At 37.7% G+C, this 27,462-nt stretch overlaps 1 protein-coding gene across 5 annotated transcripts in view; it reads right to left on the bottom strand.

The window, feature by feature from the left end:
• The window catches only part of ANKHD1 (ankyrin repeat and KH domain containing 1), a 123,288-nt gene extending 96,437 nt beyond the window's left edge, over positions 1-26,851 (bottom strand). For 4 of the 5 annotated variants that reach the window (XM_069483735.1, XM_069483736.1, XM_069483738.1 and 1 more), the window contains exons 1-2: positions 26,420-26,851; positions 1,744-1,897 (exon numbers count right to left, since the gene is read on the bottom strand). In XM_069483735.1, the coding sequence (XP_069339836.1) occupies positions 1,744-1,897; positions 26,420-26,716 (451 nt within the window). In that variant the 5' untranslated portion in view covers positions 26,717-26,851. The remainder of the gene's footprint in view (positions 1-1,743; positions 1,898-26,419) is intronic. The other variant, XM_069483733.1, reaches the window with a different exon arrangement.
• Between the last annotated feature and the right edge of the window lie 611 nt (positions 26,852-27,462).

The following is a 27,462-nucleotide window of genomic DNA, read 5'->3' as shown; positions in this document are numbered from 1 at the left end:
ATACTATATAGCCAGGTTTGTGTAAGTACATACTGATGTTCATATAACAATGAAATCACCTAATGATGCATTCCTCAGAACCTATCGCTGTTATTAAGCAACGCATGACTGTATGTTAAAACACTACTGTGATTTTTCTGATATCTATTTTTAATAGTTTATTAAAGTACTCAGAAACTGAATGACATTTTCTATACTTTTAAAAACTTTATTTTGGGCCGGGCGCAGTGGCTCATGCCTGTAATCCTAGCACTCTGGGAGGCCGAGGCGGGAGGATTGCTTGAGCTCAGGAGTTAGAGACCAGCCTGAGCAACAGCAAGACCCAGTCTCTACTAAAAATAGAAAGAAATTAGCTGGACAACTAAAAATATACATAGAAGAAAAAAAAACGAGCCAGGCATGGTGGTACATGCCTGTAGTCCCAGCTACTTGGGAGGCTGAGGCAGAAGGATTGCTTGAGCCCAGGAGTTTGAGGTTGCTGTGAGCTAGGCTGATGCCACAGCACTCTAGCTGTGGGAGTGAGACTCTGTCTTAAAAACAAAACAAACAAACAAAGAAACTTTATTTTTAATTTTCTGCATTTTAATAGCTTTAATATAGAATAAGGTAAAAATATGGCACTCTAACAAGTTTCTAGACACTTTTTTAAAATAAGCTATAAATTATTCATCTGTATTAACTCTTTATGTGTATATAATGTGGACATATATTTATCTTAAACAAATAAAGGGAGTGTTATACAAAGTGAACATATCTCAAAGGCCATATACAAAGATTAGAAAGATTAACTTCCTTCTTAAGAGAGATAAAAGGCTTTTACTATACTGTAATGTAAACTTTGTATAGTAAATAGCAACTAGGTTGTACAATATAAAATAATAAGTATATATTATTTTGAGAAAGCATGCTTCTCACAGATTTTTCTTTTCTTTTTTTTTTTTTTTTTTTGAGACAGAGTCTCACTCTGTTGCCCTGGCTAGAGTGCCGTGTTAGCCTAGCTCACAGCAACCTCAAACTCCTGGGCTCAAGTGATCCTCCTGCCTCAGCCTCCCTAGTAGCTGGGACTACAGGCATGCGCCACCATGCCCGGCTAATTTTTTCTATATATTTTTAGTTGTCCGGCTAATTTCTTTCTATTTTTAGTAGAGACGGGGTCTGGCTCTTGTTCAGGCTGGTCTCAAACTCCTGAGCTCAAACCATCTATCCGCCTCGGCCTCCCAGAAGTCTTAGGATTACAGGCGTAAGCCACCGCACCCGGCCTATCACAGATTTTTCTTTCCTGCTACTGCAGAACATGTAGTTGACATAGCTTGATATATTTTAGTCCAAGTTTGTGTTCAATTTTTATATAAATGTATAATAAGTAAAAAATAATTATTTATAATGAAGTTAGACATAGATTCAAGTGAATAAGTAATCAACATGGAGTTCCTCAAATCAGTTAAGATAAAGAAGCCATAAATTGATTAACTCATCTCCCACGTTTTTATTTTATACTGTAATTGGTAACAGGAAAGTTTTCCTTAATAACCAGCTGATTATCTTAATACCTTAAAAATATTAGCAATGAGCCCAGAAATCTAAAATGTGAACATTTTCTTTAGGAAATAAAAAGTAAAATAAAATTTACAGAAATTTCAAATTTTGTATAATGTTATATAATTTGGGGATAATTTTGTGTAACTTTGTAAAGAGATCTAGACTTTTAAAGAGATGAAGAAGAATGAGCAAAAAATAACGTACCTGCTGCTTCTAGCAATGCTTCTAGTCGTGCCTGTGTCTCTGGATCCACAGTGCGTAAGTCTGCTCCTTCTGCAGTACTTGATAAGAATATCTCTGATGTTGTTTTAAGCACTGGGTTATCCAGATCTTCTTGGTCCAAAATAAATGACTCAACCTGTTATGAATTAAAGATGCAATATCAATATCCATGAAACTGTTATCAATATGATTAAAATAACTACAATTTAAGATAATACAACTTCTTATTTGGAATTTAAATGTAACCAGATAAATTACTGTAGAAGTAAGGGGATATGGGAAGAAACTTTGAGGGGGCATCCCAACTATCTGCTTTTCTTCAGACATGACTACAGGTATAACCCAGACACACTAGATTAAAGTTTCCTGGAGAGTATTATATCTTCTGTGCCTAGCACAGAGCATGAAAAGCAGTATTTACTTTTTAATGAAACAAGTACATGAACATAACTCATAGGAAGATGTATATAGGACTAGATAGTTTAAAAAAAAAAAACCCTGATAGCCCAGATAGGTCATTAAGGCACAGTTTTCCTCTTTTCTAAATACTTTATTCAATTCTGACTCTGAAATAAAATAAAATAAGATTTAACTGTCAAATATTGGGACTCCTACAGACAGGAAAGCTCCCTGAGTTTAGAAACCATATCTATATGTTCATTGTTCTATCCTTTGGGCCTAAGAATACCTGGCACATAGTAGGCATTCAATATATACTTACTGAAATGAAAGACTAGTATAAGCAAAAATCAATTTACAAAAATAAACATGTAACCCTCTGATTTCAAATAAAATTAATTTGAAATGAATTTTCTTTTTTTTTTTTGAGACAGAGTGTCGCTTTGTTGCCCTGGCTAGAGTGAGTGCCGTGGCATCAGCCTAGCTCACAGCAACCTCAAACTCCTGGGCTTAAGCGATCCTACTGCCTCAGCCTCCCGAGTAGCTGGGACTACAGGCATGCGCCACCATGCCCGGTTAATTTTTTTCCTATATATATTTTAGTTGGCCAGATAATTTCTTTCTATTTTTAGTAGAGACGGGGTCTCGCTCTTGCTCAGGCTGGTCTCGAACTCCTGACCTTGAGCGATCCACCCGCCTCGGCCTCCCAGAGTGCTAGGATTACAGGCGTGAGCCACCGCGCCCGGCCTGAATCTTAACGAATAAAATATGCACAAGCTTTTTGGGAAGTAATTTGGAAATGTATGTCAAAAGACTTTTAAACGCTTATGCCCTTTGACCCAGCAATTTTATTTTAAAAAACTATCCTTAAAAAATTATCTGAGAGCCAGACAAAAATTAATGTGCAAGGATATGCACTGTAGCATTAGTTAAAATTCCAAAAATGAGAAAATATAACTACAATAGAGAATTTGGTAAATGCATTTTGTACATTTACGTGATAGAATACATTGTAGTCATTAAAAACAATGTTTTTGAAGTATATTTAATGGCACGAGAAAATATTCATAAAATTAAGTAAAATCTACAAGATTCAAAACAGTATGATCCTTATTTTGCTAAAAGTATATATGTGTATGTATATAAATATGAACATATGAATACTAGGGCATATACTCATGAGTACATATTTATATACCTGTATTTGCCTATCATATGTAAATATGTATACCCAGGGAAGTTAACATATTTGCACACAGATTATTTTTAAAAAAGGAACACAAAGAATAAGTACTTCTCCAAGGTCACATAGCTAATAAATGGCAAAATAAGGTTTCAAACCCTGGCAATAACGCTACAGAGTCAATGCTCTTATAATCACTAGGATATACTACCTCACATATTTATAAACAAAGGACCACAGTATCTGGACTACATTATTTGACATATCTGGCCAGTTGGTCATCAGTTTTCACAATGGACACCAAATACAGATACCCTAATAAAGATAGTAAAGTTAAAATGATTTAGATACATGTTATTCTCTAGCGATGTACTATAATTGTACAAAATGAATCTTTGACTTCAGATCTAATAGCAGAGCCATATACTACATTGAACACAGCCTCTTTAACATCATGCCATCCTAGATCCATGCCAATAGATAATGTAGGCAACCAGTTGCCAAACGACCTTGAAACATAACTGCTTGTACAACAAAGAGTTTGTTGCAAGGCCAAGAAATTATGAGATATTTGCAGATATACATACCTGCCAGTTGGGAATATGGATGAAACCATCATTCTAGTGAGAAAATCCCAGAATTGTTTAATTAAAGATGGTATTTAGAAGTTGACATTTTTATTTTACAAATAGTGTTATGCCTCATGTAACATTTTCAAAATCCAAGTTAAGGATTTCCAGTTCTCTCCCATTCATTGCTTCAAAATTTACCAAAGGTCTATTATACACAAAGCACCAAGAAAATACAAAAATGTGGTAGAAGAGATAAGAAAAACTCCAACAACTATTATAAAAGACATGAAAGAGAAATAAATGGTACAACTACATGCATTCATGAGGGAGAAATCACTTCCAGCCCCAGTAATCTATGAAGATTTTGCACAAGCAGCAGCATTTGAATTAGGCTTGAAGGATACAAAAGATGGTCACAGGGATGGAGGTGGGCAGAAGTGGAAGTATATTTCTGATAGAGAAAGGGAATGAAATGGAAAATGGGCTTGATGATGCACTTAGGAAGTGACAAATGGTTCACTCCCCAAAAATGTAAGGTTCTTCATGTATTGCTGGTGGAAATATAAATGGTGCAGCCACTGTAGAAAAAAAGCTTGGCAGTTCTTCAAAAGTTAAACATAGAATTACCACATGACTCAGTAATTCCACTCTTAGGTTTATACCTAAGAGGAGAATTGAAAACATACAAGTTCATACAAAAACTTATACACAAATGTTTATAGCTGCACTATTTGTAATAGCCAAAAAGTGGAAACAACCCAAATGTTCATCAGTGGACAAACAGATAAACAAAATGTGGTATTATCCACACAATGGAATATGATTCAGGCATCAAAAGGAATAAGAACTGATGCATGATGTAACATAGATGAAACCTTGAAAACATTATGTTTAGTGAAAGAAGGCAGACATAAAAGATTGTATATTATATGATTCCATTTATAAGAAATGTCCAGCATAGGCGAATTCATTCAGACAGATAGTAGATTAGTGGTTGCCTAGGGAGTGGAGAAGGGAAAACTGTGAGTGACTGCCAATGGGTCTTAAGTTTCCTTTTGGAATGATGAAAATGTTCTGGAATTAGTGGTGATTGCTGCACAGCCTTGTGAATATTCTAAAAACCACTGAAATATAGACTTTAAAAATGGTAAATTTTATGGTATGTGAATTATATCTCAATTTTTTAAAAGATATATGTACCTAGAATACAACTACAGCATTAGGCTGGAAAGAACAACTGGGGATAGATTTGAATAAGACCATGTAAAAGGTGACAGATGGTACATTGCCTACCTAGTCACCACCATTAGGAAGAGAAAGAACCAGTAGCAATGCCCTCCTCAGTACAGATGATGTTAGTATCGCATATATAAGACAACACATTCCTAAGTGCTTGGGAAGAATCAAGTTCAGAAGAAAAATACAAAATGGTGATGTGCCCCTTGCTTCAGAGGGCTTATAACTTCTCTTTGAAAAATATAATACATAAAACAACTTAACTGAGTTTAATTCTTCTATGTTTTCAAGTGCATGAAAATTCAAGTTTCAATCAGGCCACAAGACATAATGAAAAGAATACTGCAGTAGAAATCAGGACAATGAAGTTCAAGTACTAGTTCTGTCAGGCACTGTGTGTAACTTCAGACATATCAATTAATCTTTCTGACATTCAATTTCTTCTTCAATCAACAAAGACAAGATCTGCCCCATCTATCTTATAGGGCTAGTGAAATGAGGAAATGAGGTAATGGAGGAAAAAGCATTTTGAAATAAAACACTATATAAACATAATTTTTAGAATATGATTCTGTATAATTATATTTCTTTTGTCCTGTCCACAGTATCTATTTTCTATACCTTTTAAGTAGAATCATAAGAGAATCTAGCATTATGCATTTTTATCAACACTTATTCAAACTTTTAAGTGTAGTTTTAGGCATTTTATATTTAAGATCTAACCCACATGATCAAATTTTAAACAATCCCAATACTTGAGGGAAAAACCTCAGAATGAGTTATAGTTATACAAAACCATAAACAGAATGATTTGAATACATTTGTGTCAATTAGATGTTCCAAAAGGCACTTCAATTCTACTATTTCCCTCTCTAAAATTTTAAAAGTAAGCCTGTCTCAATGTGGAATTAATAAAAGGACAAAATATCCAGTTATGCCTATTGCTTTGGGAACCTTTGAGGGATTCCTTTTGGCAATTCATAAATATCTTACACAATAAACCTGCTGAAACTTACTCTTGCAATTCAGATTGCAATAGCATTATCTCAAAATGTATCTGGCCAGCCAAGATGGAAACCATTTATAGCTACATGGAGAGACTAATATTAATATATTAAATATGGCCAATCCTGTACATTTAATATAAAAGGCTTGGTGATATAGTGCAAAAAACATCCAAATATAATGGATAAGCCCAAAATAATGGTATGTCTAAAGAAATTAGTCTTCATCATGAAAATGAATACAAAAGCCTCATAATTTCTTACATATAGCTAAAACATCACAGCAATTTCATTATTGCCTAGTAATACCGTTACATAGCTCATCTCTATCCAAGAGCTACATTCAGCAGCAAATAAATATATACACCTATAGTAGTAATATTTTTGTCAATGGCAAGAAAGTTTATTCCAACATTACAGAATTTTTTTTCTACCTCTAATTAGGTACAAGAATAAAAGACAGAGGAAAAAGAGTAGGCAGGAATATGGCCCACCAAAAACTACCTGTTTTTCCCCTTGTGAGTAATCTCTCCTTGAAATACTAAAGGCAAAAAACTGTGCTTTCCTCCTCAAAAGTTTTTTTCTCCCTTCCCTCCTTTAAAAAAAAAAAAAAAAAAGCGTGGCTTTTAGCTTCAATTAAACAAAAATGAAGACTGGGGAAAATGGGAACAAGCATTTTATCCCATTTTTATCCCATTTTGACATTTCAGAAATGAACCACTGGATGGCAACAGTTACCAAGGGAGAATAACTACAGATTCAGCTATTATCACCTAAAATATCTGGGTTAGTCAGTCACTCTGGGCAGTCTAGTTAGAAAAATCGTTTATTAATCCATCTATGATTTAACTAAAACTCACTTCCACTTGAAAACAATTTTTATCAAGTAAGCAGTACCATAAATTAAAACCTTCAATAACGCAAATATGCTTTAAGTCTTATACTACAATAGTAAAATAACAAAACCTCACATTACACTGATAAATAACCAATTGTTACCTTCTCTCAGGCTATATTTCTACAAATAGCATTGTTAGCTAACAGAGAAAGTAAGTTAGTAAGAAAGAACATTCTATTATAACCATTTTATGTTTTTGTTTATATATTCTCTAGAATACCATGTAAGCTCTCAAATATAAATAAAAAATGCGTTGTTCACCTGAGAAACAAAGACAGTCGAAATAAATTTTATTTTTTTAAAAATGCATTGTTTTGGCTGGGCGCAGTGGCTCACACCTGTAATCCTAGCACTCTGGGAGGCCAAGGCAGGAGGATTGCTCAAGGTCAGGAATTTGAGATCAGCCTGAGCAAGAGCGAGACCCCGTCTCTACTAAAAATAGAAAGAAATGATCTGGACAGCTAAAAATATATAGAAAAAAATTAGCCTGGCATGGTGGCACATTGCTGTAGTCCCAGCTACTCAGGAGACTGAGGCAGAAAGATTGCTAGAGCCCAGGAGTTTGAGGTTGCCGTGAGTTAGGCTGATGCCACGGCACACTACCCTGGGCAACAGAGCGAGACTCTGTCTCAAAAAAAAAAAAAAAAAAAAAATGCATTGTTTTCCTTAGAGCCCTTTTAATAGACAAATGGATTATGAAATTTTTATTTTTAACACATTAAATAAATTTTTATTTTGAGTTAAGGACTCAAATATTAGTAGCCACAAATTTTACTTCTGGTAGCTTGTAAGAACAATCATTACTCCCACTGATTATAACTATGAGGAAGTTAAAGGAAAGACTAAACCTTTATTTCATACTACCTCTCCTCACAAACCAAAAATGAAGCTCCTGGCCGGGCGCGGTGGCTCACGCCTGTAATCCTAGCACTCTGGGAGGCCGAGGTGGGCGGATCGTTTGAGCTCAGGAGTTCGAGACCAGCCTGAGCAAGAGCGAGACCCCACCTCTACTAAAAATAGAAAGAAATTATATGGACAGCTAAAAATATATATAGAAAAAATTAGCCGGGCATGGTGGCGCATGCCTGTAGTCCCAGCTACTCGGGAGGCTGAGACAGGAGGATCGCTTGAGCTCAGGAGTTTGAGGTTGCTGTGAGCTAGGCTGACGCCACGGCACTCACTCTAGCCTGGGCAACAGAGTGAGACTCTGTCTCAAAAAAAAAAAAAAAAAAAAAAAAAAAAAAAATGAAGCTCCTTTAAGAAATTCAAATTTGATCACTCAAAATGGGAAGGTAAATAAACATTTTAAACATACAAAATACACAGTTTTTAAAATATACTTGCTAGTTCTCTTTTTCTTTCTTATTCACAATTTGGATAGGCCAACATGTCTTACCTTCCCCCATCCAAAGGAAGACCTCTACTTTAAGTCAGGATCAGCACTTACACGAATTTTAGAATGCTGGTGCCTTACTATTGATCCCTATTCAGAACACCCAAAAGGATGGGCCAGTGTTCCAAGACTTCATTACTGAAGGATGTAACAATTCCTTTTTGCAAAACACACAACAGTAGTCTCCACCACAAACATGCCCCAAGATCCACAAAAAGGAAGAAAGTAATACAGTTCAATTCAGGACCAAAGAATGACAAATTTAGGAATGAATTTTACTGACAAAAACAGGCCTAATATAATCAACAACAATATCTTGAAATACTAGAATAAAAAGGCTGTATCATTAACATAAAAGCTTCTATTTCCAATTTGAGACCCACAATCCTCTCTTCTCAAAAAAACATAAATGATGAAGCTGATATCTCAGGTGCTAAATAAATAAATACATAAATAGTATCCTGGGTATCTGAAATTGGTTAACTTCACATAGCACAAGAGAAAGCCACCATGTGTTTCCTAATTCTAAGATAAAGCTGAAGAAAATTAACTCCACTTTGCTCAGCCACAAAAACGTCATCTCTAAACTATTGTTTCAATATAAAATCTATTAATCGTTTCTTTTTTTTTAAGAGATGGGGCCTCACTCTGTCACCCAGGCTAGAGTGCAGTGGCACAATCATAGCTCACTGCAACCTCAAACTCCTGGGCTCAGCAGATCCTCCCACCTCAGCCTCCCAAGTAGCTGGGAATACTGGCATCCACCATGCCCAGCTAATTTTTTAAATTTTTTGTAGAGACAGGGTCTTGTTATGCTGCCCAGGCTGCTCTCAAATCCCTGGCCGCAAGTGATTCTCCCACATAGGCCTCCCAAAGTGCTAGTATTACAGACGTGAGCCACCACACCTAGCCTTCTATGATCTTTTAAAGTCTCTAAAGATTGGAGAAAGAAAGGTCTTTTTGAAAAAATATTATCTACCATTAATTAAGTTCCTTTTTAAAAAGTAATAGGCTACCATTAATAAAATGCCTTAGCTGGGTGTGGTGGCTCACACCTGTAATCCTAGCACTCCGAGAGGCTGAGTCTGGAGGATCACTTGAGGTCAGGAGTTCAAGATCAGCCTGAGCAACAGTGAGACCCTCTCTCTACAAAAAAATACAAAAATTAACTGGGCATGGTGGCATGTGCCTGTAGCGCCACCTACTGCAGAGGCTGAAGCAGGAGGATTGCTTGAGCCCAGGAGTTTGAGGTTGCAGTGAGCTATGACGACACCATTGCACTTTTAGCCTGGGCAACAGGGCGAGACTCTGTCTCAAAAATAAATTAATTAAATTTGTCATATGTATCAAGCTTTTCCATATATTACTCCATTCAACCATCTTAATTACTTCATAAAGTAGATTAATTGATTTTCATTTTATTTGGAAAAGCTAAGTGACTTGCCCATGATCCCATAACCACGAAGGGATCTGAAGCCATGTGTTTCAGGCTCCAAAGTTTACATCCTTTTCACTACACCAAACTATATGAAGTGAATCTTCCAAACAAATTAACCAGTGACTAAGCAGAAAATCTACAGCTGTCCTAAGGTCACAGTTTAACAATAGTAATGTCAGAGAGAACTTTGAAATTTAAATTAAATATAATAGATTATCAAGCCCACCAACTCTAATCTGCCAGTGTTCTTAAAGGGACAAATCATGCTTTCATTTAGTCATTTCTGGCAATTTCACCTACATTATCTCTAACCACACACATATAACAAAAACAAAAACATCTGTGCCATAATAGGTTGTTTTTGTTTTTGTTTTTGTTTTTGACAGAGTCTCACTTTGTTGTCTAGGCTAGAGTGCCGTGGTGTCAGCCTAGATCACAGCAACCTCAAACTCCTGGGCTCAAGCAATCCTTCTGCCTCAGCCTCCTGAGTAGCTGGGACTACAGGCAATGCACCACCATGCCTGGCTAATTTTTCTGTATATTTTTAGTTGTCCAGTTAATTTCTTTCTATTTTTAGTAGAGATGGGGTCTCACTCTTGCACAGGCTGGTCTTGAACTCCTGAGCTCAAACCATCCGCCCGCCTCGGCCCTCCTAGGATTACAGGCATGAGCCACCGTGCTCTGCCCACAATAGTTTTTAGAAAAGATGACTGCTCAAAACACTCATCAGAAAAGTCATAAGGAATGAAGCACCTGGCAATTAAGGCCAAGGATATCTTAATGTTGAAGGAAGAAAAATTACTCTATATTTTTCCAATCATAATAAATGTGTAAGGCTGAGGTTAGAAAGAAGTCCTGACTCTTGCCCATTATCCTAAATAGAAAATGAGCATTGAACAGTACAAAGAAATACTCAATTTTAATAAGTTAAAAAGAGCAAACACTCGTAAAACTCCAATTAATACCAAAAAGGAAGAGAGTATAATGACTAAGAGCAAGGACTCTTAGAATATGAGCCCACCACTCACAGTGTGATCTTAGCTAACTTGTTTGACCTCGCTTCACTTCATTTTCCTCAATTGTAAAATAAGGATAGCAGTAGCTACATCACAGATTATTGGTGATTAAGATAATACATCTAAAATTACAGAACAGTGCTTAATTGCTGTTAATTGCTCAACAAATATTAGTTATTATTACTAATGGTACTATTATTAAGGTCAGTTTGCCTAAGGACCTCATGTTCTTTTACTCTCCACTTCACAAAAATAATATAAAATCCATTATAATTGCCTTAGGCTAAAGAAGTAACCTGAGCACGTTAAGCACTACACATACATTGACTCAATATTTATTAAGCCAGACTATGTGCCAACATTCTACTACATACTGGGAACACACAAAAAAAATTAAGACAAGATTCCTGCTCATTAAGAGAAGACAGATAAATAAAAGCAATAAAGTATTACATATGCTATAAAAGATAGCTATACACAGATGAGGGGAACACAGAGGAGGGAATGGTCAATTCCACCTGGTAATAAAAGACATCAGAGATGACTCAAAACATGAAGGTATCCAATAGGATGGGGAAGAGGAACAAGTTACAGCAGCAGTGAAGAGCAGTGGTTATAAACATGGGCTTGAAAGTCCAAGAAATCTGGATTCAAATCCAGGCTCCATCATTAGTAGACATATGACTTTGTGTATGTTGTTCCAAAAAGTCTCTAAGCTTGAGTTTCCTCATCTGTAAATTGGAAATAACATCACTTTTTTCATATGGCAGTTGTAAGGTTTATTTGAGAACATAGTGGTAAGTATTTAGTCCAGTGGACAATAAGCACTCAACATATTGTAGCTATTATTGTGATTCTAGAAGTCAAAGCAGTGGAAATATATATACTAGGGCATATACTAGCTTGATATGTTCAAAGAACTGCAGCAATTTGGTATGGCTAAAATATAAAAAGCAAATGAAGTAAGGTACAAAAAGGATATGGTTAGAAAGACAGACAAAAGCCAAATCCTAAATAACCTTTTATGCCATATCAAGGAATTTGGATCCTTTACCTAAGGAAGGGAAAAATTTTAGCCAAAGGAGTGACATGATTGAACTGGTTTTAGAGAGTTTACTCCGATAGGAAGGTAGAAAAAGAATTGGAGCAGTATATATAATCTTGGAGGGAGAGAGAAAGAGCGAGAGCAAGCCAGAGATTATTGTAATAGTGCAGGTGAAAAATGATGGTTTGATTTACAGCAAAAGCAGTAAGGATACAGAGAAAGGTACTGCTTAGAGGTGTGTGGTGAGAAGCAGCAGCAGGTGTGAGCTCTGAGGTCTCTGACTAGAGTGACTAACTTTAGGACAGTGCCATTTTAAAGGTGGGAAAAAAAGGATAGGAGTTGTCTTAGTCCATTTTGTACACCTATAATAGAATACCTCAGAACTAAGTAATTTATAAACAGAGATTTATTTCTTAGAGCTCTGGAGGCCGGGAAGTCCAAGATTGAGAGGACCACAGCTGGTGAGGCCTTCAAGCTCCATCTTCACATAGCAGAGGGCAGAAGGGCAAGACAGCACAGGAAAGAAAGCAAACAAAAGATGGGGCCAAATTCACTTTTATAACAAAGCCACTCTAGTGATAACTAACCCACTCCCATGATAATGACATCAATCAATCCATTCATAAGCTCTCATGACCCAATCACCTCTTACTGGGCACCACCTCCCAGCACTGTTGAACTAGGGATCAAGTTTCCAACACGTGAACTTTGAAGGGCACATTCAAACCATAGAAGGAATAAAGGAGGAAATGATGAGTTCATTTTTAGAACTAGTGATCCTGAGATGTTTACGGAACATACACATCGTAGGTAATTTGAAGGCCTCTTAACAGAAAGCTAAAAGAAGTGAGAAAGAAGCCACATGGATATCTAAGAGGAAAATGTTCCTGACAGAGGAAATTGCAAGTGACAAAGGCCCTGAAGCAGGACAGGCTTGGAGAGTTTATAGAACATAATAAAGAAGCAGTTGTGGTTTTGCTCAAATATCAGTACAAGACAATCTTATGCTGATGGACTATGCATCTTTCCATTTTAAATCAGTGCCCCTTTAAACCTACCACCCATCAATTTCCTGAAGCAAGATACTCAAAGATCGACCTCTATAGTGATCACCCAACTAACACAGGACAATGATCCATATATTGAATTTGGTCTTTTTTTTTTTTTTTTTTGAGACAGAGTCTTGCTCTGTTGCCCAGGCTAGAGTGAGTGCTGTGGCATCAGCTTAGCTCACAGCAACCTCAAACTTCTGGGCTCAAGCAATCCTTCTGCCTCAGCCTCCAGAGTAGCTGTTACTACAGGCATGTGCCACCATGCCCAGCTAATTTTTTCTATATATATTTTTAGTTGGCCAGATAATTTCTTTCTATTTTTTAGTAGAGACGGGGGGGGGGGGTCTCTCTCTTGCTCAGGCTGGTCTCGAACTCCTGACCTCGAGCAATCCACCTGCCTCGGCCTCCCAGAGTGCTGGGATTACAGGTGTGAGCCACCGCGCCCGGCCTGAATTTGGTATCTTGAACTGTCAAAGAACCAGGAAAAAATTAAATGAGGTGATGAAATTAAGTACATAATGCCTAGAACACTCAAATATAATTTATTAATATCTGAAAGCAGTTTAGAAAGGCAAATATAATTTGAATAAATAATTTACCTTATTTTCTCATTCCCTAAAATGTTCATATTCCTGAAAACTGACATCCTTAAGGGCAGGGAGAACATTCATTCATCAATGTCATTCCAAGTCCTAGCACAAAGTTTAACAAGTAGCAGGCTCTAAATAAATAATTGTGGGCCGGGCGCACAATTATTGGTTACCAGAGGCCAGGGCAGGGAAGAATGGGAAATGACTGCTAATGAGTATAGGGCTTCTTTTTGGGGTGATGAAAAGGTTTCAGAATACATAGTGGTGATGGCCACACAACCTTGTGAAATATACTAAAAACCAATGAATTTTACATTTTGAAGAGTGAATTTGGCCAGGCACAATGGCTCACACCTTTAATCACAGAAATTTGGGAGGTCAAGGTGGGAGGATCACTTGATGCCAGGAGTTCAAGACCAGCCTGGGCAACATAGTGAGACTCGTCTCTTCAAAAAATAAAAAAAATTAACCAGGCTGGTGGCGCACACCTATAGACCTAGCTACTTGGGAGGCTGAGGTAGGAGGATCGCTTGAGCCCACGAGTTCAAGGCTACAGTGAAGTTAAGATTAGGCCACTGCACTCCAACTTGAGTCACAGAATACGACCGTCTTTAAAAAAAAAAAAAAAAAAGAGTGAATTCTATGATATGTGAATTATATTTCAATTTTTAAAACTCTAAGAATTCAAAATACACTTCAGAAATTTGTTACATTTCACATTTTGATAAATGTACTGTAGTTACATAAAAGAATATCTTTGTTCTTAAGGACTATACACTGAAGTATTGAGGGGTAAGAGGCATGATGTCTACAACCCATTTTCAAATGGTTCAGAAAATAAATTATTTGTTTATGAAAAGAGAGAGAGAGAATGGGACAAAACAAACACAACTGGTGAATCTCGGTAAAGAATCTATGGGAGACATTCCTTGTACTGTTCTAGCAACTTTCCAGAAAGTTTGAAATTATATCAAAACTAAAAGTAACCAAAAAAACATGCATTCAGTGTAATTGCACTATTGTCCCTTTTGGAATTTGCTCTTTGGTAATGATGGTTTGTTTCACACATGTTATTCAATTTAGCAAGCATAGAATTTTTAAGGCAAAAATAAAAATGTACAGATTTGGCAGAATAAGAAAACACATCAAAAAAAAACAAAAACAAAATTAAGGCTGATATAGAGCTAAAAGTCCTTTCGGAGTGTAAGACTCAAGGTATCAACTGATGTGGGATTCTGTAAAATGCCTATGTCAAAACTTTCTCAATTCTACAACCTTAAAGAAAATACCATAGGTTCATTTATCTAGGTTTAATACCATGAGAGAGTTTTTCTAAAACTGAACTCCTCTCTAATCGTATAAAGGATAAAAAGTATTCTTCCTACCATCTAATCAATATATATATAAAGCATCCTGATCAATCACAATATGAGGACAAATCAGAAAAAAGAAAAGGATTATATTCCAAAAACACGTACTCAAAGTAAACATCCCATGTTATTTGGGTTCAAAGGCTTCAAGGAGAACATCAATGAATGCTATGGCAGTCTCTCCATTACAGATGCTTTTTAACATTTCGTCAAGATTCATTTGCTAATATCTACTGTGATGTAACAACTACATAGGATTTGTATTAACAATTTTTTTTCACCCAAAGCAATCTATAGATTTAATGCAATCCCTATCAAATACCAATGGCATTTTTTGCAGAAATAAAAAGACTCATCCTAAAATTCATATCGAATCTCAAGAGACCCTGAATCCCTGAATAATCAAAACAATACTGAAAAAGACGAACAAAGTTGAAGGACTAACATTTTCTAATTTCCAAACTTACTACAAATCTACTGTAATCAAAACAGTATGGGGCTGGGTGTGCTGGCTCATGCCTGTAACCCTACCACTCTGGGAGGCTGAGGCAGGAGGATCATTTCAGCTCAGGAGTTCAAGACCAGCCTGAACAAGGGCAAAACTCCATCTCTACAAAAAAATAGAAAAATTAGCCGGGCGTGGTGTCATGCTCTTATAGTCCCAGCTACTGAAGAGGCTGAAGTGGGAGGACTGCTCAAGGCCAGGAGTTGGAGGTTGCAGTGAGCTATGATGACTGCCACTGCGCTCTAGCTGGGACAACAGAGGGAGACTGTCTCTTAAAAAATAAAACAAAACAAAAAATCAGTATAGTACTGGCATAGGGGCAGACATATAAATTAATGGAATACATCAGAGAACCCAGAAATAAACCCTCTTATATAAGGTCAATTGATTTTTGAAAAAGGTACCAAGACCATTCAATGGGAAAATAATGGTCTTCAACAAATGGTGTTGGAAAAACTCAGTATCCACATGCAAAAGCATGAAATTGGATCCCTATCTTATACCATACAGAAAAATTAACACAAAATGGATCAAAGGCATAAATTTAAAAGCTTAAACTATAAAATTCTTAGAAGAAAACATAGGAGAAATTTTTCATGACATTGGATTTGGCAACAATTTCTTGGATATGACACCACAAGCATTGACAACAAACCAAAAAAACAGATAAATTGGGTTTCATCAAAATTAAAAACTTTTGTACATGAAAGGGTACTATCAACATTGAGAAAAGACAACCCATAGAATGGGAGCAAATATTTGCAAATTATGTATCTGCAAGGGGATTAATACCAGAATATATAAACAATTCCTACAACAAAACAGCAAATATAATTTCTTAAATGTGCAAAGGATTTTAATGGATATTTATCCAAAGATATATGCAAATGATCAATAAACACATGAAAAGATGCTTAACAACACTAATCATTAGGAAAATGCAAATCAAAACCACAATGAGATAGCACTTTATAACCATCAGAATGGTTTTTATCAAAAAACACACAAACAAAAAAATCAGAAAATCACTGCTGGCTAGAATGTGGAGAAACTGGAACACTTGTGTTGCTGGTAGGAATGTAAAATGGTATAGCTGCTACAGAAGACAGTATGGCAGTTCCTCAAAAAACTAAAAATTGAATTACCATATGATCCTGCAACTTCACTTCTGGGTTATACCCAAAAGAATTGAATGTAGGTCTCAAAGAGAAATTTGTACACCTATGTTCATAACAGCATTATTCACAATAGCCCAAAGATGGAAGCAATTCAAGTGTCCATCAACAGATGAACAGATAAAGAAAATATGGTGTATATATAACAATGGAATTTTTTTTTTGTTTTTGCTTAAAAGGAATGAAATTCTGACACACGCAACAACTGGATAAACCTTGAAGACACTATACTAAGTGAATAAAGCCAGTAAAGAAGGACAAATACTGCATGATTCCAATTAGAGTGTCAAATTCATAGAAGGTAGAATGGTAGTTGCTAGGAGCTGGGGGAATGGAGAATGAGGGAATTAATGGGTACAGAGTTTCAGTTTGGGAAAATGAAAAAGTTCTGGAGATGGCTGGCAGTGACGGTTGCACAAAAATGTGAATGCACTTAATGCCACTAAACTGTACACTTAAAAGTGGTTAAAACAGTAAATTTTATGTTATACATATTCCACCACAATTTAAAAACAAAAGCAAAAAAAATGGTTAAAATGGTAGATTTTTATGTTATGGATATTTTACCAAAAGTTTAAAACTTGTTCTCAATCTAACTTGTCCTCATTACAAATTTTTAAACACATCAAACTTACCTTGGCAACTTAATAAATTGTTCTTTTGTTCAATTCTTTGATTATTAGGGATAATCCCTAAGAAATTGCCTTTCTCTTTTCAAAATTGCATACTAATACAGGTGAATCAAATCACTAGGATAAAGTAGTATATCTGTATTTTTTAAAAACACCGTTTCTACCACTGAAAACAGTATTCAGTAAGGGGAAAACTTTGTGAAAACAGAAGTGTGTGTAGTAGAGGAAGAGCAAAATGTGCTCTTTGACAAACAGTTGCTAAATTTCAGGCCAATAAAAAAGAGCCTTATGTACAACTTCACTTTCTTCCTGGTTTAGGTAAACTTGGCAGGAAGAAAGGCAAACCAGTCAATCATTGCAAGGCAAGTGATCTTCATGTATAGGAACCATACACTGTCAGTAACTACCAATAGAATAACAAAGATTTTAATTTTTACAAAATAGAATATAACAATATTACAAAACAAATATTTCCCATATTTGCAAAGGGGCAAAGTTAGGCATGTGCCTTTCTGTATCAGTGGTTTTAATTATTTCTTAATCTTTTTAAATGAATCATGAAAGTCCTGAACTTTCCAAGTAAGTTTATTACAACTGCGGTCCCCAACCCCTGGGGCCATGGACCAGTACTAGGGACCAGGCCAAGAGCTCTGCCATTCCCCCCCACACTCCCCTTAACACCACCACCACCACCACCCCACCCCACCCTGGCCATGGAGAAACTGTCTTCTGTGAAACTTGGGTGGGGGGGCTGCACAGCAGGAGATGAGGAGCGGGTGAGCAAAGCTTCATTGGTAGAAGCTTCATCTGTATTTACAGTGCTCCCCATCCTTGCATCACTGCCTGAGCTCCACCTCTGCCCCCGACACTTGTGGAAAAATTGTCTTCCATGTAACTGGTCCCTAGTGCCAAAAAAGCTGGGGATCGCTGCATTACAAAATGTCCTTAGAACAATGCTCCTCCTATGCTCCAATGATATATACCTTCTTATACTGATCTATATGGCTGTGAACAATTTCGTTTAATAATACGAAACTTTTCCAACAAGGCCAACTATGGATGTGCTAGTTTGAGATAGGCATTTCTTAAGCAATTAATTAAATTCATTAGTATAATGCAACAAAAGAGATACAGCAGGGCAATCTAGTAGGTAAGATAACTAGAATGGGAGTCAGATGATCTGTTAGGTCATTAAATATGCAATGTCCAATTTCAAATCAAAAGTTTAGTTTAAGGCCAGGCACGGTGGCTTGCCTGTAATCCTAGCACTCTGGGAGGCTGAGGTGGGAGGATCACTCAAGGTCAGGAGTTTGAGACCAGCCTGAGCAAGAGCGAGACCCCCGTCTCTACTAAAAAAAAAAAAAAGAAAGAAATGATTTGACAGCTAAAAAATATATATACAGAAAAAATTAGCCACCATGCCTGTAGTCCCAGCTACTGTATATGCCTGTAGTCCCAGCTACTCGGGAGGCTGAGGCAGGAGGATCGCTTGAGCCCAGGAGTTTGAGGTTGCTGTGAGCTAGGCTGACACCATGGCACTCTAGTCCCGGCAACAGAGTAAGACTCTGTCTCAAAAAAAAAAAAAAAAAAGTTTAGTTTATTATATCTCAAACAGGAAGCAGTACTGGCCGGATGTGGTGGTTCACACCTGTAATGCTAGCACTCTGGGAGGCCAAGGCAGGAGGATCAATTGAGCACGGGAGTTCGAGACCAGCCTCAGTAAGAATGAGACCCCCATCTCTACTAAAAAGGGAAAGAAATTAGATGGGCAACTAAAATTACAAAAAAAAAAAATTAGCCAGGTGTGGTGGCACCCACCTGTAGTCCCAGCTACTTGGGAGGCTGAGGCAGGAGGATCGCTTGAGCCCAGGAGTTTGAGGTTGCTATGAGCTGGGCTAATGCCACAGCACTCTAGCCCAGGCAACAAAGCAAGACTCTGTCTCAAAAAAAAAAAAAAAAAGAAAGAAAGAAAAAGAAAAACAGCACAATTAATCAATGTATGCACCTAAACTATTGACACAGTTTTTCCATCTTAATAGCTTGTTTGTGCCAGCAGCAAAGAAGACTGGAGAGCAAATGGCAATGAAATTGTGAAAGGAGTTTTCCATAGCTTGTTGAGAACTGAATATTTTCCCTTGCAAGAAGTGGCCCAAACCCTGGAAGAAGTGGTAGTCAGTTGGTGCAAAGTCTGGTGAATACAGTGGATAACTGAGTTTCCAAGTCCAGCTGCTGCAGCTTGAGCAGCATTGTTTGTACAACAAGTGGCCAAGCACTGTCTTTCAAGAGGATTGGCCTGTCTCTATTGACCAATCTTGGCTGCTTAATCGCAAGCATCCTCATCATTTCATCTAACTGATTGCAGTAAACATCTACTGTAATCGATTGAAGAGGTTTCATGGAGCTCTAGTGGATAACACCAGCGATGGACCACCAAACAAACCATTAGCTTTTTTTGATGAATACTGGGTTTTGGACTGTGTTTCAGCACTTCACCTTTATCCAACCATTGTGCCGAACACTTGATATTGTCATAAAGAATCTATTTTTCATCACACATTAACAATACAGTATAGAAATGGTTCATTTTTATGTCGTGACAGCAAAGAAAGGCAAGCTTCGAAGATAATTTCTCTTCTGACACTGTTCTGACGCTCATTTAATTCATGTAGTACCCATCTATCCAGCTTCTTTACCTTGCCAATTTGCTTCAAATGGTCCAATACTGTTGGAATAGTAACATCAAACCATGCTGCTAATTCACAAGTAGGTTGAGATGGATTTGTTTCCACTACAGCTTTCAGCTCATCATTATCTGCCTTGGTCTCAGGTCACCTACGTGGCTCATTTTCAACATTAAGATCACCAGAACTGAAATTCTCAAACCATCGACATACTGTGCGCTCATTAGCCCCATACTTCCCAAACACTTCATTGATATTTTGAACTGTCTGCGCTACATTGGTAACACGACGGAACTCATATTCAAAAATAACACATCTTGACTTATCCATGGTTTCACAAAAATTCCTCTAAAAAAAAATTTGAAAGATAATCACAAGCCAAACCGTGCAATTAAAAGAATGAGGATGCACGTTCACAACAAAAATAAAACAAAAAGTGTCAAAGTGAAATGTCAGAGATATCAACTGTCAAACTTGGTACTTAAGGAAATCGGACATTTCATACTTAATAATCCTCTTCTACTCCTGACTGCTACACATTAACTGTGTGATCCTGGGCAAGTCACTTAGTTCAATAGTTCCCAGACTTTTTGAGGCTTTACCCAGAGCCTTGACACGAAGTTTACAATTTGAATATTTTGTCAAATACTGATATTTTTAATATTCATTTTATAAAAGTAGGTAGGGTATTATCTCAAAATATAAAAAAGAAAAAAAATAGCTTTATGATAAATTCACTATATTGTCCTTATTTTCCTCATTTCACTTTAGATCTGTGAAAACTTCTACAGGGACTAAACAATGATTTATTGGAGAAACAGCATTTGGTAACCAAAAACTATTTCTTAATCTGAAGAAGCAAAATAGTAACATAGGCTCTGGATTTAGTATTGGATTCAAATCCTAACTTTACCACTCACTAGTTGTATAACATTTTGACCATTTTTTTGTTTTTTAGATTCATTACTTCATTTCTCTGAGCCTACATTTATTCATCTATAAAAATGTAGATAATAATACCTACCTCAAAGGAGTGTTGAAACGATTAAATAAAATAACGAAAGTATCTAGTACGGTACTGGCATATAATATGCATTCAATAAATGGTAGCAGTTACCTAAAATGAGATGAGACAGGATTATCACCAAGATTCTATGACTCTATAGACAAGTAACAAGAAAGGGAAATGTGATCAATAAAGTCCAAGAAGACAGATATATTGAAATAGTTCATTTATCATGGGTAAAAAAAAAAAATAAAAATTAGTATTATTTCTTACAACTTTGGTTCTAAAAGAAGGTAAATTTGGCAAAAAAAAAAAAATCTGGTAGAATTGTCATTTAGTTTTACTTCCTAACTCAAAATTTATACTTTTTAAAACTGCTTTTCTTTTCTTTAAAGCAACATATTTTATTTATCTTATCTATCATCAAATCAGAAGGCCAGAATTGATTTTCAGAGGTCATCTAGTCCATCATCACTCTACTGCCAGATAGAGTCAGAAAGGAATGTGCTTAAACTCATCTCCATGCTTCATTCATAATATGCTTTATCACTTTAATTTTTTTAAAAGCCTAAATCACTCTCAAATTTACCATTTAAAAATCTCATATGAATAATATGTTACTTTTTGTGTAACAATAGGAAAAATACACATACATATTTGTATTTTCATAAAGAAATTCTGAAAGCATATATAAGACATTAAAAGTATAGAGGTCAGGATACTTGGGAGAAGGGGTGGGATCAAGAGTTCACTGCATTCTGCCCTTATATTACTTAGACTTATGAACTACATGAATGCAATCACCTATTGAAAATATACTACATAATGACCCCCCAAAAAACCCTCTCATACTTCAAATTTCACAATAAGGTTTTCCTCCACCCATACTAATTAAGTCTGCCTTGATCCACCATTCATATAACCATACTCATCAATCAACACATCATTTTATAGGCAAAGTCTTAAGGCTTTACAGAATGAAGCTTGTGTAAGGTTGATATCCATGCAGTATATAACAAATTGTTACAGTAATAACAAGTAACTTTTTCTTCAATAAACATTTCCAATGTCTCCAAAATTTGCCTACCAGAATACAAAGTCAGATTTCGTATTTTATCACTACTGATGGTAAATTAATGGAATAAAGCATTTCAACTTTGAACAAACTGAAATTCCCCATAAAGGTTTTTGTAAAATTCATTTTCATGAGGAACTGAGGTTTTGGAAAATACATTTTAAGTGAAACTTCGCCAAAATGATGAATTTACTATAGAGAATTTACAGCAGTACATGCTAGTTTTACATTAAACCTTTCAGTACCTTCTATTTCTCCCTTGCTCAGGTTATGAAAGTAAGCCCTGAGATGCTATTGAAAGCCGTGACTCACCTTGTTTACCTGAAGTTTGAATACAGAGTATTCAGGACAAAATTGCCATCCTGATGACAACCGTGGCCTCTAGACCAGTGGTTCTCAACCAGGGGTGATTTTGCTCCCAGGAGACATTTGGCAATATTTGAAGAATTTTTGGCTATCACAATTGGGCGGGTTCTACTGGCATTTAGTGGGTAGAGGCCAGGGATGCTGCTAATGCATAGGGGAGCCCTTCACAACAAAGACTTATCTGGCCCAAAATGTCTACCTGTTGCTGTTGAGAAACCCTGCTCTAGATTGTAGATCATAAGTAATCCTAAAGGAAATAACTCTTCTCCTTTCCTGCTGAAGAAAATCAAGAATGAGACTTCTGTATGGCCTGTATTTTTTATTTTAAAAGTAATTTTCAGGAAAAAAAATCCCTAACAAAGCTTCTGCTATAATTTCAGAACTATATATAATTTATGTGTGCTTTTACATAATTGTAAACATGGTACCTGCCTCAAGAAAAAAAATCTCAATGTGATTTATAAAGCTATGCTTTCCAATTTGATATCTGTCTTTAAAGTGTGTGTATATGAACATGTATACACTCATATATGGATATGTAGGCCTAGAAAATTTACTGAAAGAGTTTTAATATTGTTTACCTTAAAGAATGGGATTTGAAGGGTTAGTGAGAGTGGAAAGAAGTATTTTTACTTTTCACCTTATATCTATACCGTTGAATTTTTCACCATAAGATTATATTACTTTTATAATAATTTTAAGAGAAGGCTGTCACACATATATATATACAGCATATGCATACATTCTTATGACAAAAACTAAAAATCATAAATCTCACCAGAGTCTTTTCTGTGGGAATTTTATTATTCTTTCAACTTGTTTAAAAACAAAAAAACCTACAATTCCAAAATTAATATTTAAAAACCAGTTTTTTTAACTGGGCATGGTGGCACATGCCTGTAGTCCCAGATATTCAGGAGACTGAGGCAGGTTCGAGACAAGCCTGGGAAATACAGTAAGACTCTGTCTCTAAAAATAAAAAATAAAATTTTAAATGGTTTTTAAGGAATTTTTAACCTGACCTCTATTCTGAACAATGTGCTCAGAATGGAATTTTGATGAAATTCATTGCAGTTCTGACTCTTCTACTCAAGGCCTTAGAGTCACAGCTAAGAAATATACTCAGAATGCCTGAAGAGATACAAAATATTTACTTCAATATTTAAAACAACAAGAACCAAAGATTCCAAATGGTAGCATTCCCTAAGACAGCACAAATCTAATATTAAAAATTTATTAAAAGACCTAAGTCCCTCCCTTGAACCAAAAGATCTTTTGACTTGGCCAGCCTGGGTAAGCAACTTTTTTTTTAGTTGGCTCTGATAATAAATAGAAAAGAGGTCCTTAGTATATCTACTTCTCTGCACACAAAATGTATGGAACTTCAACTAATTCTAGAGCAAATACACTGTCTCCACATTTCTTACTCACTTCTCACCTAGTCCTGTCCCATTTAGAAAACTATACAAACTTCACTCCCAAACTACACATGAACTCATCATCTTTCTGGATGTCTAGGTACTTGCTTCTAAAATATTTAGGAAAGATGAACGTGAAGATTTTAGTATTATTCATCAAATGCCAGTTAGGTGAGTATTTTTTGAAGAGCATTAGTATGATCCCTTCACACTAGAAATTCAAAGGCAACAACATGGGAGAAAACAGCTCATCTTGTCAGAGAGAAAACAGAAAAGGCAAAACATTTGCTTGGGCAAAATAGGTCATTTCATTCACAAAGACATAGACTATACCTTACCACATACACTATAGAGCAAAGACTAGATACGCCAGGAATTTCCTCCCTATGTGATATGGGAGAAATGGGACATAAAAATAAAATTTCCTTTCTCCACAGGTTAAGAAAGAATCTACATACGCACTGAGTCATCAGCTTGGGTTAGGCTAAAGTCTGTGCATATCCTCAAAACCTCCATTCCAAAAAAGTATTAAAAAGATTTATACTTAAATCCTTTTTAGGCACAGAAAACATAAGTAAACAGAATATGGGGTTCTTCTACCATTAACCACGACTAAATGGGTGTGGGAATCATAAATACATGACTTGTACAATAAACTACAAAAAAACAACAAAGGTGTGGGTTCAGCCCACAGCTTTAACCACATGGTATGGAGACTACAAATGAAATTATATATATATAAACAGAGAGAGATGGATTGATTTAAGACTTTGGAGGTTTACTAGCACTCTATCACTGATGAAATTTAAGAATACTACTTACATAAAAGTAAATGAGTGCCATGTGGAGTGGTGTGTGCCTGTAAGTCCCAGCTAATTCAGAGGCTGAGGTGGGAAGATTGCCTGAGCCCAGGAGTTAAAGCCTGTAGAGCACTATGATAAAGCCTGTGAATAATCACTGCACTCCAACCTGGGCAACACAGTGAGATCCTGTCTCTAGAAAAATTAATTAAATAAATAAAATAAAGCAAATGAGTGAGGTTTGATCTCACCCACAGCAATTATGCAAAAATGTAAGAAAATCAGGGGACACCCTCTTTCCATTACATTTAAACCAAAGCAAACTTTTTCAGATTCTCCCTTACAAGGTTTCAAAGGAAAATAAACTTTAATCTTTAAAGTCTAGGACTAATCCCCCACTTCATTTCCTAGCTAAAAAATAATGTGTTCTAGCTTCATCTCTCATCAAGTTTTACTGAAAGGGTAAAAGAAAGCCTTCCACAAGCCCAAGAGTTGGGGTGCGCCAGAGACTCTCCCCATAACTGCATACAAATAAAATCGTTGTCCCACCTTGGCTTAGAATTTAATTTCCCTTATGATGAAAATTCACAGACACAGACATTCAAGGGACTATGACCGGTAATAACCCATACAGTTTTCTCCAAAGCAAAATGCTGGGGTCAGAATGTACTAAGATTTTAAATCAAAAGAAACTCCTGTTCAGACCTAGAATGATAAGACAATGCACTAACTATATTCTGCAACCCACAAATAATTTCTCCTTATTCTTCTCAAATACAAGAGCCAGGATCGTTAGTACAAACAGAGAAATTCCTGTACTTTAACACCAGGACCAGAGGTTAAAATAATTGGTCACAGGGGATGAATGAACTAGGCGCCTTAGAACTAAAATAGAAGGAACACTCTGAGCACTTAAAACAATAGTCATCACAGTACAGTATTATATCCAAGTCACAGACAAGAGAAAAATATATTTATATATAAAATATCTCCTTTTCCCCTAGAGCCCAAAAGAAGATAATGCCTACCATCCTAGGTTGCTCAGACCTAACAATGTGTACACATAAGAATATACACACGAGTTAAAAGAAATGAAGGACCTCGCTGCAAAAGAAGAGGTGTCCATGGGGAACCTCACCTCCTCCAAGCCTAAAAGCCTCCGAGTTCGGCTATCCAGCTATTCCAAAGCTCAGAGATGCACTGGAACTTCCTTTTCCTGTCTAACTTCACAGAAGGTCCCAAGTGCAGGAGTCACGTGATTTTTCAGGGTACAAGCTGAGAGATCCTTAATACTCACCTGTCTCAAACTAAAGAGTGAGAATTAGAACCCGCCCTTAAGTACACAAGTAAGGCATACACATGGCATAAAGCAAATAAATGTACCCCTCAACTTTGGAGAGAGGCATATAATAGAAATGATCTTTGAGCTAGCCAGCTCTGTCTGTCTCTGACTTTCTGTCTGTCTCTCTCAGTACCAAGGGCAGGGACTCTGGCAAGACCCCGCCCCCGCCCCCATCTCCAGAGCCGGGTGGGCGGGAGGTAGCCTGAGGAATCCTTGTTCCCGCGCGAAGCTCAGAGACCAAAGGACTCCCTATTGTGGGTACGAATGGTGACGGGAACCCGTCCCGCTCGAGCCGCGGACTGAAGGGTGAGCCCAAAGCTCACTAGGCCCGCACCGCTGCCACCACCGCATGGAGCCTACCGCTGTCAGAGAAGTACTCCCCCCGGGAAGCGGGAGGGTGGCCCCGGCCCAAAAGAATTCAAGCCTCACGGTGCGTGGGAAGTAGGAGTCCTGGAGCCTTACCTCAGACACCTCGTCCTCGTCGCTGCCAGACGCACCACCTCCACCCCCGGTCCTCAGCACAGCAGCAGCCAACTTGAAATCCAGCGCCGCGTCCCCTCCGCCCGCACCGCTGCCGCCGCCGCTGCCACTGACTCCTGGCGCGGGCCCGGCCTCCCCAAAGAGCCTCACGGTGCGGATCCCCAGACCGACCCCTCCCGGCGGAGGCGGCTCTGAGGCCCCGGCTGGGGCGGATCGCGGAGCCACCGAGTCCAGGTCCTCCTCAAAGGAGGTGCCGCCACCTCCGCCATCGGTCAGCATGGTTCCCACGCGGAGCCGGAGACGCTGCCGAGTCACTCGCGGCCACCGCCGCCCCTGATCCCGGGAACGAGAGGAGCAGCAGGAGGAAGAAGCGTCTCCTTTCCCCCGTCCCAGCAGCGCCACTAACTTCTCACTGCCTAACCTGCTGCCTCCCTCCCCCTCGACTTGCCACTGGCTGCAGCTCCCCGGCGGCTGCAGATCATTGGCCAAGGTAACCCGTCGTTCAGGCTCTTCGTCACGCGCCGCTCGCTGGCTCGAGGCCCCCAAGCTGCGTTGACCCGCGCAGGCCTAGGCGGTTTCGAACACCCGCCTCCTTCTCCCCCCAACAAGCAGACTTCCGGTCTTTTTCTCTGTCTACTGGTCAGTCCCGCTGACTATCGCGCCACGACCTTAAAGTGGATTAGTTGGCCTTATGGTCAGTCATAGTGACGCCTAACAATGGGAGACTTCATTGGCGCTACAAAGTGTCGGTCATTCGTCACAGGACGTCGCGTGGTACAATTGGCCGACGAGGTTACCATTCATCCCGCCTCCATCTGAGGTGACGGGAAAGGGCTGGGGAATTTCCACTTCTGATTAAAATGACGGCTTAAGTAAAGACCCTCAAGAATTGGTAAAATTTGAAGCTGACTTTGCCCTGCGCTTGGTGAAGCTTATACAGCAAGGATGCGAGAGGCACCAGAGTAACGCAGCTCCCACCTGTCGCTCTCCGCCGGGCGCCTAGACTGTGACGGGAGAGCAACTGC

The sequence above is a fragment of the Eulemur rufifrons genome, chromosome 10 (genome assembly GCF_041146395.1).
Source record: "Eulemur rufifrons isolate Redbay chromosome 10, OSU_ERuf_1, whole genome shotgun sequence".
NCBI classification, from domain to species: Eukaryota; Metazoa; Chordata; class Mammalia; order Primates; family Lemuridae; genus Eulemur; species Eulemur rufifrons.
This window is presented reverse-complemented; position numbering and strand designations above follow the sequence as displayed.